Consider the following 13935-nt stretch of genomic DNA (forward strand, 5'->3'; position numbering starts at 1 on the left):
TGGGCATCCCTGTCGTGTTCCTGATCTCAGGGAAAAAGCTCTCAGTTTTTCCCCGTTGAGGATGATGTTAGCTGTGGGCTTTTCATAAATGGCCTTTATGATCTTTAAGTATGTTCCTTCTATCCCGACTTTCTCAAGGGTTTTTATTAAGAAAGGGTGCTGGATTTTGTCAAAGGCCTTTTCTGCATCGATTGACAGGATCATATGGTTCTTCTCTTTTTTTTTATTAATGTGATGTATCACGTTGATTGATTTGCGAATGTTGAACCAGCCCTGCATCCCGGGAATGAATCCCACTTGATCATGATGAATAATTCTTTTTATATGCCGTTGAATTCGATTTGCTAGTATCTTATTGAGAATTTTTGCATCCATATTCATCAGGGATATTGGCCTGTAGTTCTCTTTTTTTACTGGGTCTCTGGTTTAGGAATCAAAGTAATACTGGCTTCATAGAATGAGTCTGGAAGTTTTCCTTCCCTTTCTATTTCTTGGAATAGCTTGAGAAGGATAGGTATTATCTCTGCTTTAAACGTCTGGTAGAACTCCCCTGGGAAGCCATCTGGTCCTGGACTCTTATTTGTTGGGAGATTTTTGATAACCGATTCAATTTCTTCGCTGGTTATGGGTCTGTTCAAGCTTTCTATTTCCTCCTGATTGAGTTTTGGAAGAGTGTGGGTGTTTAGGAATTTGTCCATTTCTTCCAGGTTGTCCAATTTGTTGGCATATAATTTTTCATAGTATTCCCTGATAATTGTTTGTATCTCTGAGGGATTGGTTGTAATAATTCCATTTTCATTCATGATTTTATCTATTTGGGTCATCTCCCTTTTCTTTTTGAGAAGCCTGGCTAGAGGTTTATCAATTTTGTTTATTGTTTCAAAAAACCAACTCTTGGTTTCGTTGATCTGCTCTACCGTTTTTTTAGATTCTATGTTGTTTATTTCTGCTCTGATCTTTATTATTTCTCTTCTTCTGCTGGGTTTAGGCTGCCTTTGCTGTTCTGCTTCTATTTCCTTTAGGTGTGCTGTTAGATTTTGTATTTGGGATTTTTCTTGTTTCTTGAGATAGGCCTGGATTACAATGTATTTTCCTCTCAGGACTGCCTTCGCTGCGTCCCAAAGTGTTTGGATTGTTGTATTTTCATTTTCGTTTGTTTCCATATATTTTTTAATTTCTTCTCTAATTGCCTGGTTGACCCACTCATTCGTTAGTAGGGTGTTCTTTAACCTCCATGCTTTTGGAGGTTTTCCAAGACTTTTTCCTGTGGTTGATTTCAAGCTTCATAGCATTGTGGTCTGAAAGTATGCATGGTATAATTTCAATTCTTGTAAACTTATGAAGGGCTGTTTTGTGACCCAGTATGTGATCTATGTTGGAGAATGTTCCATGTGCACTCGAGAAGAAAGTATATTCTGTTGCTTTGGGATGCAGAGTTCTAAATATATCTGTCAAGTCCATCTGATCCAATGTATCATTCAGGGCCCTTGTTTCTTTATTGACCATGTGTCTAGATGATCTATCCATTTCTGTAAGTGGGGTGTTAAAGTCCCCTGCAATGACCACATTCTTATCAATAAGGTTGCTTATGTTTATGAGTAATTGTTTTATATATTTGGGGGCTCCGGTATTCGGCGCATAGACATTTATAATTGTTAGCTCTTCTTGATGGATAGACCCTGTAATTATTATATAATGCCCTTCTTCATCTCTTGTTACAGCCTTTAATTTATTATTTATTTATTTATTTATTTATTTATTTATTTATTTTTTAATGTTTATTTTCGAGAGAGAGAGACAAAGCATGAACGAGGGAGGGTCAGAGAGAGGGAGACACAGAATCTGAAACAGGCTCCAGGCTCTGAGCTGTCAGCACAGAGCCGGACGCGTGGCTCGAACTCACGGACCGCGAGATCATGACCTGAGCCAAAGCCGCCTGCTTAACCGACTGAGCCACCCAGGCGCCCCACAGCCTTTAATTTAAAGTCTAGTTTGTCTGATATAAGTATGGCTACTCCAGCTTTCTTTTGGCTTCCAGTAGCATGATAAATAGTTCTCCATCCCCTCACTCTCAATCTAAAGGTGTCCTCAGATCTAAAATGAGTCTCTTGTAGACAGCAAATAGATGGGTCTTATTTTTTTATCCATTCTGATACCCTATGTCTTTTGGTTGGCACATTTAATCCATTTACATTCAGTGTTATTATAGAAAGATACGGGTTTAGAGTCATTGTGATGTCTCTATGTTTTATGCTTGTAGTGCTGTCTCTGGTACTTTGTCTCACAGGATCCCCCTTAGGATCTCTTGTAGGGCTGGTTTAGTGGTGACAAATTCCTTCAGTTTTTGTTTGGGAAGACCTTTATCTCTCCTTCTATTCTAAATGACAGACTTGCTGGATAAAGGATTCTTGGCTGCATATTTTTTCTGTTTAGCACACTGAAGATATCGTGCCAATCCTTTCTGGCCTGCCAAGTTTCAAAAGAGAGATCAGTCACGAGTCTTATAGGTCTCCCTTTATATGTGAGGGCACGTTTATCCCTTGCTGCTTTCAGAATTTTCTCTTTATCCTTGTATTTCGCCAGTTTCACTATGATATGTCGTGCAGAAGATCGATTCAAGTTACGTCTGAAGGGAGTTCTCTGTGCCTCTTGGATTTGAATGCCTTCTTCCTTCCCCAGTTCAGGGAAGTTCTCAGCTATAATTTCTTCAAGTACCCCTTCAGCACCTTTCCCTCTCTCTTCCTCCTCTGGGATACCAATTATGTGTATATTATTTCTTTTTAGTGTATCACTTAGTTCTCTAATTTTCCCCTCATACTCCTGGATTTTTTTATCTCTCTTTCTCTCAGCTTCCTCTTTTTCCATAACTTTATCTTCTAGTTCACCTATTCTCTCCTCTGCCTCTTCAAGCCGAGCCATCGTCGTTTCCATTTTGTTTTGCATTTCGTTTAAAGCGCTTTTCAGCTCCTCGTGACTGTTCCTTAGTCCCTTGATCTCTGTAGCAAGAGATTCTCTGCTGTCCTCTATACTGTTTTCAAGCCCAGCGATTAATTTTATGACTATTATTCTAAATTCACTTTCTGTTATATTATTTAAATCCTTTTTGATCAGTTCATTAGCTGTTGTTATTTCCTGGAGATTCTTCTGAGGGGAATTCTTCCGTTTGGTCATTTTGGATAGTCCCTGGAGTGGTGAGGACCTGCAGGGCCCTTCCCCCGTGCTGTGGTGTATAACTGGAGTTGGTGGGCGGGGCCGCAGTCCTACCTGATGTCTGCCCCCAGCCCACCGCTGGGGCCACAGTCAGACTGGTGTGTGCCTTCTCTTCCCCTCTCCTAGGGGCGGGATTCACTGTGGGGTGGCGTGGCCCGTCTGGGCTACTTGCACACTGCCAGGCTTGTGGTGCTGGGGATCTGGCGTCTTAGCTGGGGTGGGTAGGCAAGGTGCACGGGGGCTGGAGGGGCAGGCTTAGCTCGCTTCTCCTTAGGTGATCCACTTCAGGAGGGGCCCCGTGGCAGCGGGAGGGATTCAGACCCGCTGCCGGAGGTTTGGCTCCGCAGAAGCACAGAGTTGGGTGTTTGCGCGGAGCGAGCAAGTTCCCTGGCAGGAACCGGTTCCCTTTGGGATTTTGGCTGGGGGATGGGCGGGGGAGATGGCGCTGGCGCCTTTGTTCCCCGCCAAGCTGAGCTCTGCCGTCCGGGGGCTCGGCAGCTCTCCCTCCCTTTGTCCTCCAGCCTTCCCGCTTTCCGAGCAGAGCTGTTCACTTATGACCTCCCAGATGCTAAGTCGCGCTTGCTGTCGGAACACAGTCCGTCCGGCCCCTCCGCTTTTGCCAGCCAGACTCGGGGGCTCCGCTTGGCCGGCGAGCCGCCCCTCCGCCCCGGCTCCCTCCCGCCGGTCCGTGGAGCGCGCACCGCCTCGCCGCCCTTCCTCCCCTCTTCCGTGGGCCTCTCGTCTGCGCTTGGCTCCGGAGACTCCGTTCCGCTAATCCTCTGGCGGTTTTCTGGGTTCTTTAGGCAGGTGTAGGTGGAATCTAAGTGATCGGCAGGACGCGCGGTGAGCCCCGTGTCCTCCTGCGCCGCCATCTTCCCTCTCTCCCACACTTAATGTTTACTAGAGACCTTTGATGAGATTTCTCGTGGCAAGAAAAAGAACTTGGAGTTTTGATTTTCTTAGGTTTGATGGCTTGAAATTTACTTTGCATATTAACATAAAATTTCACCCGCAGTATAAAACAAAGAGAACCTCTGAAAGAAGCATAAATATTAAAGGCAGAATTCTTGTAGGCTGAACTTTTTTTTACTAAATGTTCAAATATTTTGAGGATTTAAAGAAAAGAGCTTAAATGTCTTTGCTCTTAATTTTTATATTTATGTTGTTTATCATGTTTGTTTTTTCTTTATTTAGGTAAAATATTTATTTTCTGATAAAACAGGAACACTCACTTGCAATATTATGACATTGAAGAAGTGTACCATTGCAGGTATAATTTATGGGTAAGTGGCTTTTTTTTTTTGCCATACTCTGTTGAAAATTCTCATTTTTTAAACAAATTAATAAGTCTTTATTTACTTCAAAACTTAAATGAATTTCTAATAACATAGCTATATCTGAATGAGACTGAAACTTAAATGAAAACTGGCAGTTGTTAAAAAATATGGTTTATATCTGCTTTTTTTATGTGTTTTTTTAAGAATTCCTGAAGTTTTTTATATTTATAGCCTTATAACTTCCCTCGTTTTCCCTCAGAAATCTGTCAAACAGAAGTGATACCGTTTTGGACAACCTAAGGTAACTAGACAACATTCTTTTCTACTTTGCCCATGTTCCTTTTCCCCTGTAAGGGGCTTTTTGTCAGTACTGGAGTTCTGATATATGGTAACACAGCTATCCCTTGTCCAGATCTCCAAAGGCAGTTCCCAGAAATCTCCCCTGGATGGATCTTTCCCATGTGATAGTCAAAGAACCCAGAATCCAGACTTTGATTTATTGATTTTATGGTTACTCTGTCTTAAACTCTGTATATTTACATGGTTTTCAACACAGATTTAGGCATTTTCTAATGCCATTTTGCAACTTGAGGGCTGAGAGGATGTATAATTTGACAGAACCTTAAATATTTACTATACAGCTCACCCTTGAACAACACAGGGGTTAGGGGTGCTGACCCTCTCCAGGCAGTTGAAAATCCGTGTATAGCTTTTAACTCCCCAATTAACTACTCAGAGACTATTGTTGGACCAGAAGCCTTACCGATAATGTAAACAATCGATTACCACATATTTTGTACATGTATTATAGATTGTACTCTCAAAGTAAAGCTAGAGAAAAGGAAGTGTTACTAAGAAAATTACAAGGAAGACAAAATACATTTACCATATTGTACAAGAAAAATCTGTGTGTCAGTGGACCTGCACAGTCCATGTTGTTCAAGCATCCCCCGTAATTCTGTAGGCTTCATAGTGTAACTTCCTGAAATCAGAAGATGGGGCTGCGTGTTCACTTTAGGTCCATTTGATCCCTGACTGGCTCTGTCAGGAACTTTTAATTACAGTAAATCTTCTCTGTTCTTCCTCAGTGCATCACCGTCTGTCATCACAGAATCCGGTGCATTTAATGACCCAACATTGTTGCAGAACTTTGAGGATGGCCACGTAAGTCTGCTGTTTTCACTCCATGTCAACACGGTAATGCTACATAACTTTAAAACATATATATGGTTTATTAAAAGGTATAATTTTCTGAGCCAGGAAAGAGAGGGTCTTGAAATTTTTTTGATATTAATATAGTGAACAGCGGATTCCATACTGATGTTATGAGGGGAGTGCCAAACTAACTGGTGTGAATGAATCCAAACATCACTCAAGAACATTTTACTGTGTAGCAATCTGTGTAAGAAAATCTCTGAATGCTTTTAAGCGCTTTGGTTCTATTGTATTTTACCAATAACTTCACTTACCAATTTTAAAATACTGATCTACTTGATTTGAAATCTTGGTCTTCTCAAAAATAAAAGTGGTCTTTTATTTTTATTTATTTTTATTTTTAAGTGTATTTATTTTTGAAAGAGGGAGAGAGAGAGAGAGAGCACAAGCAGAGTCAGAGAGAGAGGGAAAGAGAGAATCACAAGCAGGCTCTGCACCGTCAGCATGGAGCCCCATGTGGGGCTTGAACTCCCAAATCGTGAGATCATGACCTGAGAGGAAATCAAGAGTTGGACGCTTGACTGAGCCACCCAGGCGCCCCACCCATCAAAACTAAAAGTGATCTTTTAAAACATGAATCTTTTCGCGTTCTTCCTTTGCTTCAAAACCTTCGGAGGACTGGCACGCCACTTAAGATAAAATCCTAGCTCGTCACTGTGGCTTTCTCTCCCACCTGATTCTGTGTCATTATTCCCCTTGCTCAAGACGCTGGAGTCACACAAACTTGAAGCTCGCCAACCTATGACTCTGTCTCCTGCCTCGGAGCCTCTGAAAGTGCTGTCCATCCCCTTTGTCTAGCCTGTGCCACGGTCACAGGTCACAGTCACACAGCTAACTAACTTTTCCACTTAGGTCTTAGTTTAGATATTATGTCCTCCAATTCCGCGCCCCCCCCCCCCCCCCCCCCAGATCACCTATCTAAAATACGCCCCTCCTGGCTCTGTGACGACCCCTACTTATTTCCTCCGGCTTTGAGAAAACCTGTTTCCCCCGGGGAGGAGAGAAGCTCCAAGAGGGTAGGGTCATCTTGTTCCCTGAGGTCTCCCCGGCCCTGCACGGTCTGCCTTGGTAGCCACTCTGCAAACACATTCCGCGTGCCCGATGCGGTTTGCAGTCAGCGCTTGGCTCCGTGTCCCTGAGGTGAAAACCGCAGTTGTTGCTACCTGCAGACTGTATCTAACTCTTGTGCCACCGGTGTTGGAAGAGACTCACTGGCTCTGTGCCTTTTTTGTAGCCCACGAGAGATTACATAAAGGAGTTTCTCACCCTGTTATGTGTGTGTCACACTGTTGTTCCTGAGAGAGACGGAGGTAATATAACCTACCAGGCTTCCTCCCCAGGTAGGTGTCTGTCGCGTGCTCCTGGAGCACCCGGTAGGTGATGAACCCCGAGAAGAGGTGGTGCCGTCACTGATCCCGCCTGCCCCTGCGTCGCTCCTTCTCAGCCGTCCTTATGGATCAGGGCTGTTGATGGTGCTGTGCGGTTTTGAGCCACGCTGCAGTGCTGGGGATCCTGCTCCCCACACCCCCAAAGACTGCCCTAAGGACGTTGGTGGAGACGGCTCTTTGAGCTAGGGCTCGGTGGAACATTTAGTCATAATCAGTAACAAGGCAGGAGTAAGGTTAAGGCACTGCGCATTTTGTGGCCATTCTATCAATGGCTTGTAGAACAAAACCGTAATGAGTACTAAGAAAGGAATTTAGGCCGGTAAATAGATCTCAGCCTCACTGAAAGGGGTCTATTTAAGCAGATTTCCTCTTTCATGAACGCTATCTGGTAGTTAGATAAGTGCATTTGGAGCCCCCCCCCCAAAAAAAAGCCAAGTTAAAAAAATGTCATGGTATTTTAGCGCTGGAGAATAGAAATCTGTATCAAATTAAATTCAGCGTTAATATCTTCATTCAGTCTCCATTAATACAGACTTTTTGTTGGTAGATGAAGCAGCTTTAGTGAAAGGAATGAAGAAACTTGGCTTTGTTTTTACTACAAGAACGCCATCCTCTGTCACCATAAATGCTGTGAGTAGCATCTTACCTTCTCATGATTCACGTGCCCCTTCCAGAGAGACGCAGTAGAGTAGTTGAGTCTGGGAGCTCTGGGATCACAGTGCCTGGGATGCCCACCTGGCCCACACCTTCCCAGCCATTTGTCTCAAGTGTGTTCCTTCTGTGTCTACCCCAGTTCCCCTATCGTGCGTGTCACAGGGTTCTTGTGAGGACTAAATGAGTTAATGTATGAAAAGTAACCGGAATTAGTGAGAAAGCACAGAGAAAGTGAACTATTCCAAAGAGTCAGAATCATCAGATCTTCAAGAAATACACTACTTTTTTTCTATGAAAAATTGAAATGTTTCCAACTATTTTTTTGTGAGTTGTTATTATGTTGATTTGTTCATTCTATTTATTCATATATATAATATATATTATTTATAAATATATATATAATATATTTATGTACGATATATATATATTTTGTCTCGATGACCACTTACCACAAGCCTTTAATATCATGGGGAAGGACTGATGCAATGCAAACATGATGCTCAACTCACTAATTTTTTTCTAGTAATAATGCAGTGGTTAGGGATGTTTACTAGACATTCAGCCCTTGGCAGAACGGACTGAATGATTCATCCTTATACCCAGAGTACATGCCACATGGACACTCTCTAATTATTTGAAATTCTGTACTGCCTTCTTGGTGAACTGATCATGGCTACAGGAAGTCAAGAAGCTGTAACTGGAAAAATTTAGAAAAGAATTCAGATTTTACTGATATAAAATTTTATAGCATGCCGTCTCTTTCCATGCTTATCTCTTCAAATTATCTAAGGATTAAGGATTTCACTTGAACTGCGTGACTTTATGACAGGACTTACTTGTTTTTCCATTTCTGTCTGTTGATGGTCTCCACGTCCCCTTACAACATGAGAGTGTTTATAAACTGTTTCTCGTGGTGCTGACTTTATGCTGAAAAGAGGTGTTTCAGCCTTAAATCTGCACTCTGAGAAGCATTTTTCTAACTATTCCCCAGTTTGCAAACAATGTTCTTGCCAGAAGAGGGCGCCATCATTTCATCAAGTTTGTAAGGAAATTTCTGTTTTGAAAAAGATGTGTAGTTGTCGGGTAAAACTTGTTTCCGACTGGGAGAGTGAGAGGTTTTGCAAGATGAGTACTTTTTTCCTCAGGTAAGAATATGTTGTCTTACCTTCCTATAGATGGGAGAAAACTTCACATTTGAAATTCTTAACATCCTGGAGTTTTCTAGGTAAGCTACCTTTTCATTTTGTTCATGTATTCTCCAGGGCTCTTTCCATGACTCTTCAGTTAGGATTTGGAAATGTAAATCAAAGCTTTAATGCAGAATCATGAAATTCTTGTCAGCTTCCATCGAGCCTTAAATCTGAGCCTGGTGCTCACTTCTTTAGGCCTCATTAGGCCAAATCCCCTTTTGTAGCTGAGAGGGGTTCCCACACCTCTCCTTCTCAGCTCTCGTCAGAGTCAGACTTGAGATTTCACATCCGGGTTATTACTTATTGAGTGTGTCGCCAACTAGACTCGGGATCCCAGGAACGCGTGAGTCACCTTCTGTGGAATGTGGTATTCAGTAAGTGCTCAATAAACACTTGATGAATAGATGAATATTGGACATTATATTTACAAATAAACCCAAAATGATTTCTTTAAACATAAGACAGTGAAGTACCTCCTTTTTTTACCCCCAAAGGAGGCAATGTGCATCCACATTGTCTTCTCTTCTCTTGGGTTTCAGAGGGCCTTCTGGTCCAGCTACTGTGGCCTGGTCCCCATAGCCTATTGTGAGGACATTGGTGATGATTTTATTTTCATTGCACTGTTTTAAAGACTCACAGAGTCTCAGTCTCTTAGACCATCTGAGCATTTCTAATGTGGAATCTGAAAAATTAGAAAGAGAAATGCTAGAAAATTAGGAAAGGAATAATTCGTTCTTCCCAAAGCCAGGTGATTTTAAAAATCTTTTTAAAAATATAATTTATTGTCAAATTGGCTTCCATACAACACCCAGTACTCATTCCAACAGGTGCCCTCTTCAATGCCCATCACCCATTTTCCCCTTCCCCCATCCCCCCTCAGTTTGTTCTCTGTATTTAAGAGTCTCTCGTGGTTTGCCTCCCTCCCTCTCTGTTTGTAACTATTTTTCCCCCTTCCTTTCCCCCATGGACTTCTGTTAAGTTTCTCAAGATCCACATATGAGTAAGACTTATTGGCCAGTGACATGCTTTAAAAAAAGCTTTGAACCTCAGAAAAGTTGTTGTTACCAACTTGTCTCTTGAGGACAGCTTCTTCTAAAAACCGTATTACAAGAAAATGTATCTCAGTGCTGATTCTAGCTCTCCCTTTACTTCATATCTGACTGTCACTACTACCAGAGCACTCGTTTCCTGCCCTTAAAGTACGAGCTCCTAGCTGGGTGACACTGGAATGACTCAATTGCCTTTAGTGGCATTCTGACAGCTAGGCAGTTAGAGCAATTGCTGGCCCCTGTCCCTATTGAGATGCTTCCTAGCTCAAGTGTTCAGGTGTGGGGCTACTCACTGGGACCCTCCCCCCCGCTGGATTGTGCAACACGTAGCATTGTAGGATATGATGAATATCTGAGAAGGTGCTGATTTGCAGGTAGTTTGTTTGAGTCTCTTGAAAAGTTGTTGTAAGCCATGGAGAGCCATCCAAGGTTAAGGTTAGGGAATGACAAGATGAGGAAAAAGGAAAAAAAAAAAAAGATTTTGGCCAGTTTACTTTGGCAGGGTGTGGGATAAGGAGGAGAGGGGAGATCTTCAAGCCTATTTGGGCTGCTAACTCAGGAATGAAAGCAATGAGTTTAACTTCTGTCTATAATCATAAAAAAACAAAAAGGAAAAAAATCCAGAGGACAGAACTACACAGAAAAATAACTGGCATCTCTCAAGCCAGCAGTTGAACATCTCTGTGCAGCAGAGTGGGGACAGGAGGGTCTACTTGACAGAGATGTTGTGAGGCCTGAAAAATACACAACCAGGGAAGCTTTCCTCTTTCCTCATCAGTTCGTAAGTGATTATATTATATATGCTATATGTATATATAATTTATGTCTTATATGTGTAATGCATGATACGTGTATGTTACATTATATATGTATTACATAATACATAATAGTAATAATATAAAACAATATGTTATACATATTACGCTATGTAATTAACATGTAAATATATATATACACACACGTATATGTATATATATTTGTGCTAATAAATTTCCATGGAAGAAAAGGATAGTAACTGAGAAACAGTAGTAGTAGAAGGTGGAGATTTAGATTAGAATCTGTTTAAAGAAACAGGTAAAGAAAAAAGAAATGGAGGCTGGCAAGAAACATGTTGGCCTTTTCACTAATGGTCAGCGGAGGACTCTGAGAATTCTTTTAACTTGGATTTTGTGTGTGTGTGTGTGTGTGTGTGTGTGTGTGTGTGTGTGTGTGTTAGCACCATGTACTGAGGAACATGGAAACCAATAATGCATTTCATATTGTCTCAGTAATAGAAAAAGGATGTCTGTAATTGTCCGAACTCCTACAGGAAAGCTCCGGCTGTACTGCAAAGGGGCTGTAAGTATCATGATTCATCATTCGTATTAACGCCTTCCCTCTGTTTCAACAACTTGCAGGAAGCCTTTTACAACTTTGCAATTATTTTTCAATGTTACTTTGAATCTGCTGTTACCATTGGTCGTTGCCAGCATCAGCCAAGGCTGAAAAGTCCTTTCTGGGTAGCCCCAAAGCTTCCCCAAGACTCAAGTCATTGAAATTTATGGTGATCCACACCAGAGTTTATTAAGCTTTAATGTCAGTGAAAAATTTGTTGTCACTTAGTTGGTCTGTTGAGAACTAATGAGTAGATTGTTGATGCTAAGAGTTTAGAGCAGGAATTTTGATCCCCATTTCAAGCCCAAAGTGCTTGGATTTGGTGACTCTCAGGAAATAGCTTTGCCTCTGTAAATCCTTTTTTTTTTTAAGCACGTATATATTTGTTCACAGCCATATATACTTAAAAGAAAAACAGCTTACAGGGCGCCTGGGTGGCTCAGTCGGTTGAACGTCTGACTTCAGCTCAGGTCATGATCTCACGGTCCGTGAGTACGAGCCCTGCGTCGGGCTCTGTGTGGACAGCTCGGAGCCTGGAGCTGCTTCTGATTCTGTGTCTCCCTCTCTCTCTGCCCCTCCCCTGCTCATGCTCTGTCTCTCTCTCTGTCTCAAAAATAAATAAAACAGCTCTTCCCGTAAGCGGCCTGAGGTGATCTCTGAAAATGGTTCGCTATTCACTTGACCCGGAAAACCCGACAAAATCATGCAAATCAAGAGGTTCAAATCTTCGTGTTCACTTTAAGAACACACGGGAAACTGCCCAGGCCATCAAGGGTATGCATATCCGAAAAGCCACCAAGTATCTGAAAGATGTCACTTTGCAGAAGCAATGTGTGCCATTCCGACGCTACAATGGTGGAGTTGGTAGGTGTGCCCAGGCCAAACAGTGGGGCTGGACACAGGGTCGGTGGCCCAAAAAGAGTGCCGAATTTTTACTGCACATGCTTAAAAATGCAGAGAGTAATGCTGAACTTAAGGGTTTAGATGTAGATTCTCTGGTCATTGAGCACATCCAGGTGAACAAAGCCCCCAAAATGCGGCGTAGAACTTACAGGGCTCATGGTCGGATTAACCCATACATGAGCTCTCCCTGCCACATTGAGATGATCCTTACTGAAAAAGAGCAGATTGTTCCTAAACCAGAAGAGGAGGTTGCACAGAAGAAAAAGATATCCCAGAAGAAACTGAAGAAACAAAAACTTATGGCCCGGGAGTAAATTCTGCATGAAATACATGCAAATAAAAGTAAAAACAGAAAAAAAAAAAAAAATAAAAAAAAATAAATAAAACATTAAAAATTAAAAAAAAAAAAGAAAGAAAAACAGCTTTATTGAGGTAAAATAAACTGCACATTATTTAAAGTGTATAATTTGATACGTTTTGATACCAGTCTACTTTCTGTCAACTACTGATTCGTTTGCATTTATTACATTTTATATAAAGTCATATAGGATATATGACTTATTGTGTAGCTTCTTTAACTCATAATTATTCCATTTTTATTTACTTATTTTCTTCCAAGATTTTGTTTAAATTCTAGTTAGTTAACATAGAATGTAGTATTGTTTTAGGAGTAGAATTTCATGACTCATCACTTACATACAACACCCAGTGCTCATCCCAACAGGTGCCCTCCTTAATGCCCCTCCTCCATTTAGCCCATCCCCCACCCACCTCCCTCCATCAACCCTCACTTTGTTCTCTGTTGTTAAGAGTCTCTTGTGGTTTGTTTCCCGCTCTTCTCTTTTCCCCTTCCTTCCCATATGTTCATCTGTTTCATCTCTTAAATTCCACATATGAGTGAAATCATATGGTAGGCTAGCTAGTTATTGGTTTTATTGATATTCCTGAAGAAAGTGCTTCCAGATTTGATTTTTCTTCAATGTTTCTCTGTTTCCTATTTCATTAACTTCTACTCTTTATTATTCCTATTATTTTGCCTACTTGTGGCTTCATTTGCTCCTCTTTTTCTAGTTTATTTTTTATTTTAAAGACAGAGAGAGAGTGTGAGCAAGGGAAAGATGCAGGGGGGGGGGGGAGAGAGAGAGAGAGAGAGAGAGAAAGAGAAAATCTTAAGCAGGCTCCACGTTTAGTGCAGAGCCCAATGTGGGGCTCAATTCCACCACCCTGGGGTCATGACCTGAGCCAACATCAAGAGCTGGATGCTCAACTGACTGAGCCACCCAAACACCTCAGTCTTTTTATAGTTTCTTAAGGCGGAACTTGATTTGAGAACTTTCTTTCTTTCTTTTTTAATACAAATGTTTAGTCCTATACATTTCCTAATTATTGCTTTAGCAGAATGTCACAAATTTTGATGTGCTGCATTTTCATTTTCATTCATTCAAAATATTCTAAGTTTTGTTTTAATGTCTTCTTTGACTCATGGGTTCTTTTTAAGTATGTGTTTTTAAATATTTGGGCATTTGCTAGAGCTATTCTTTTAATTGATTTATAACATAATTCTGTTTTAGTAGAGAACATACTCTATATAACTTGAATCCTTTATTTTATTGGAACTTGTTTTATGGTTCATATTATGACCTATCAAATGTTAAATGTTTTGTATGCACATAAA

At 41.3% G+C, this 13935-nt stretch overlaps 1 protein-coding gene across 6 annotated transcripts in view; it reads left to right on the top strand.

Moving 5' to 3' along the window:
- LOC132680603 (phospholipid-transporting ATPase IB-like) overlaps nucleotides 1-13935 on the top strand; it is a 222975-nt gene that overhangs the window by 76711 nt on the left and 132329 nt on the right. For all 6 annotated transcript variants that reach the window (XM_078445640.2, XM_078445698.2, XM_078445736.2 and 3 more), the window contains 7 exons: nucleotides 4405-4493; nucleotides 4747-4788; nucleotides 5576-5651; nucleotides 6937-7042; nucleotides 7638-7720; nucleotides 8920-8969; nucleotides 11252-11321. In XM_078445640.2, coding sequence (XP_078301766.2) covers nucleotides 4405-4493; nucleotides 4747-4788; nucleotides 5576-5651; nucleotides 6937-7042; nucleotides 7638-7720; nucleotides 8920-8969; nucleotides 11252-11321 — 516 coding nt within the window. The remainder of the gene's footprint in view (nucleotides 1-4404; nucleotides 4494-4746; nucleotides 4789-5575; nucleotides 5652-6936; nucleotides 7043-7637; nucleotides 7721-8919; nucleotides 8970-11251; nucleotides 11322-13935) is intronic.

Source organism: Panthera onca, chromosome A1, assembly GCF_046562875.1.
Source record: "Panthera onca isolate mPanOnc1 chromosome A1, mPanOnc1 haplotype 2, whole genome shotgun sequence".
NCBI lineage: Eukaryota > Metazoa > Chordata > Mammalia > Carnivora > Felidae > Panthera > Panthera onca.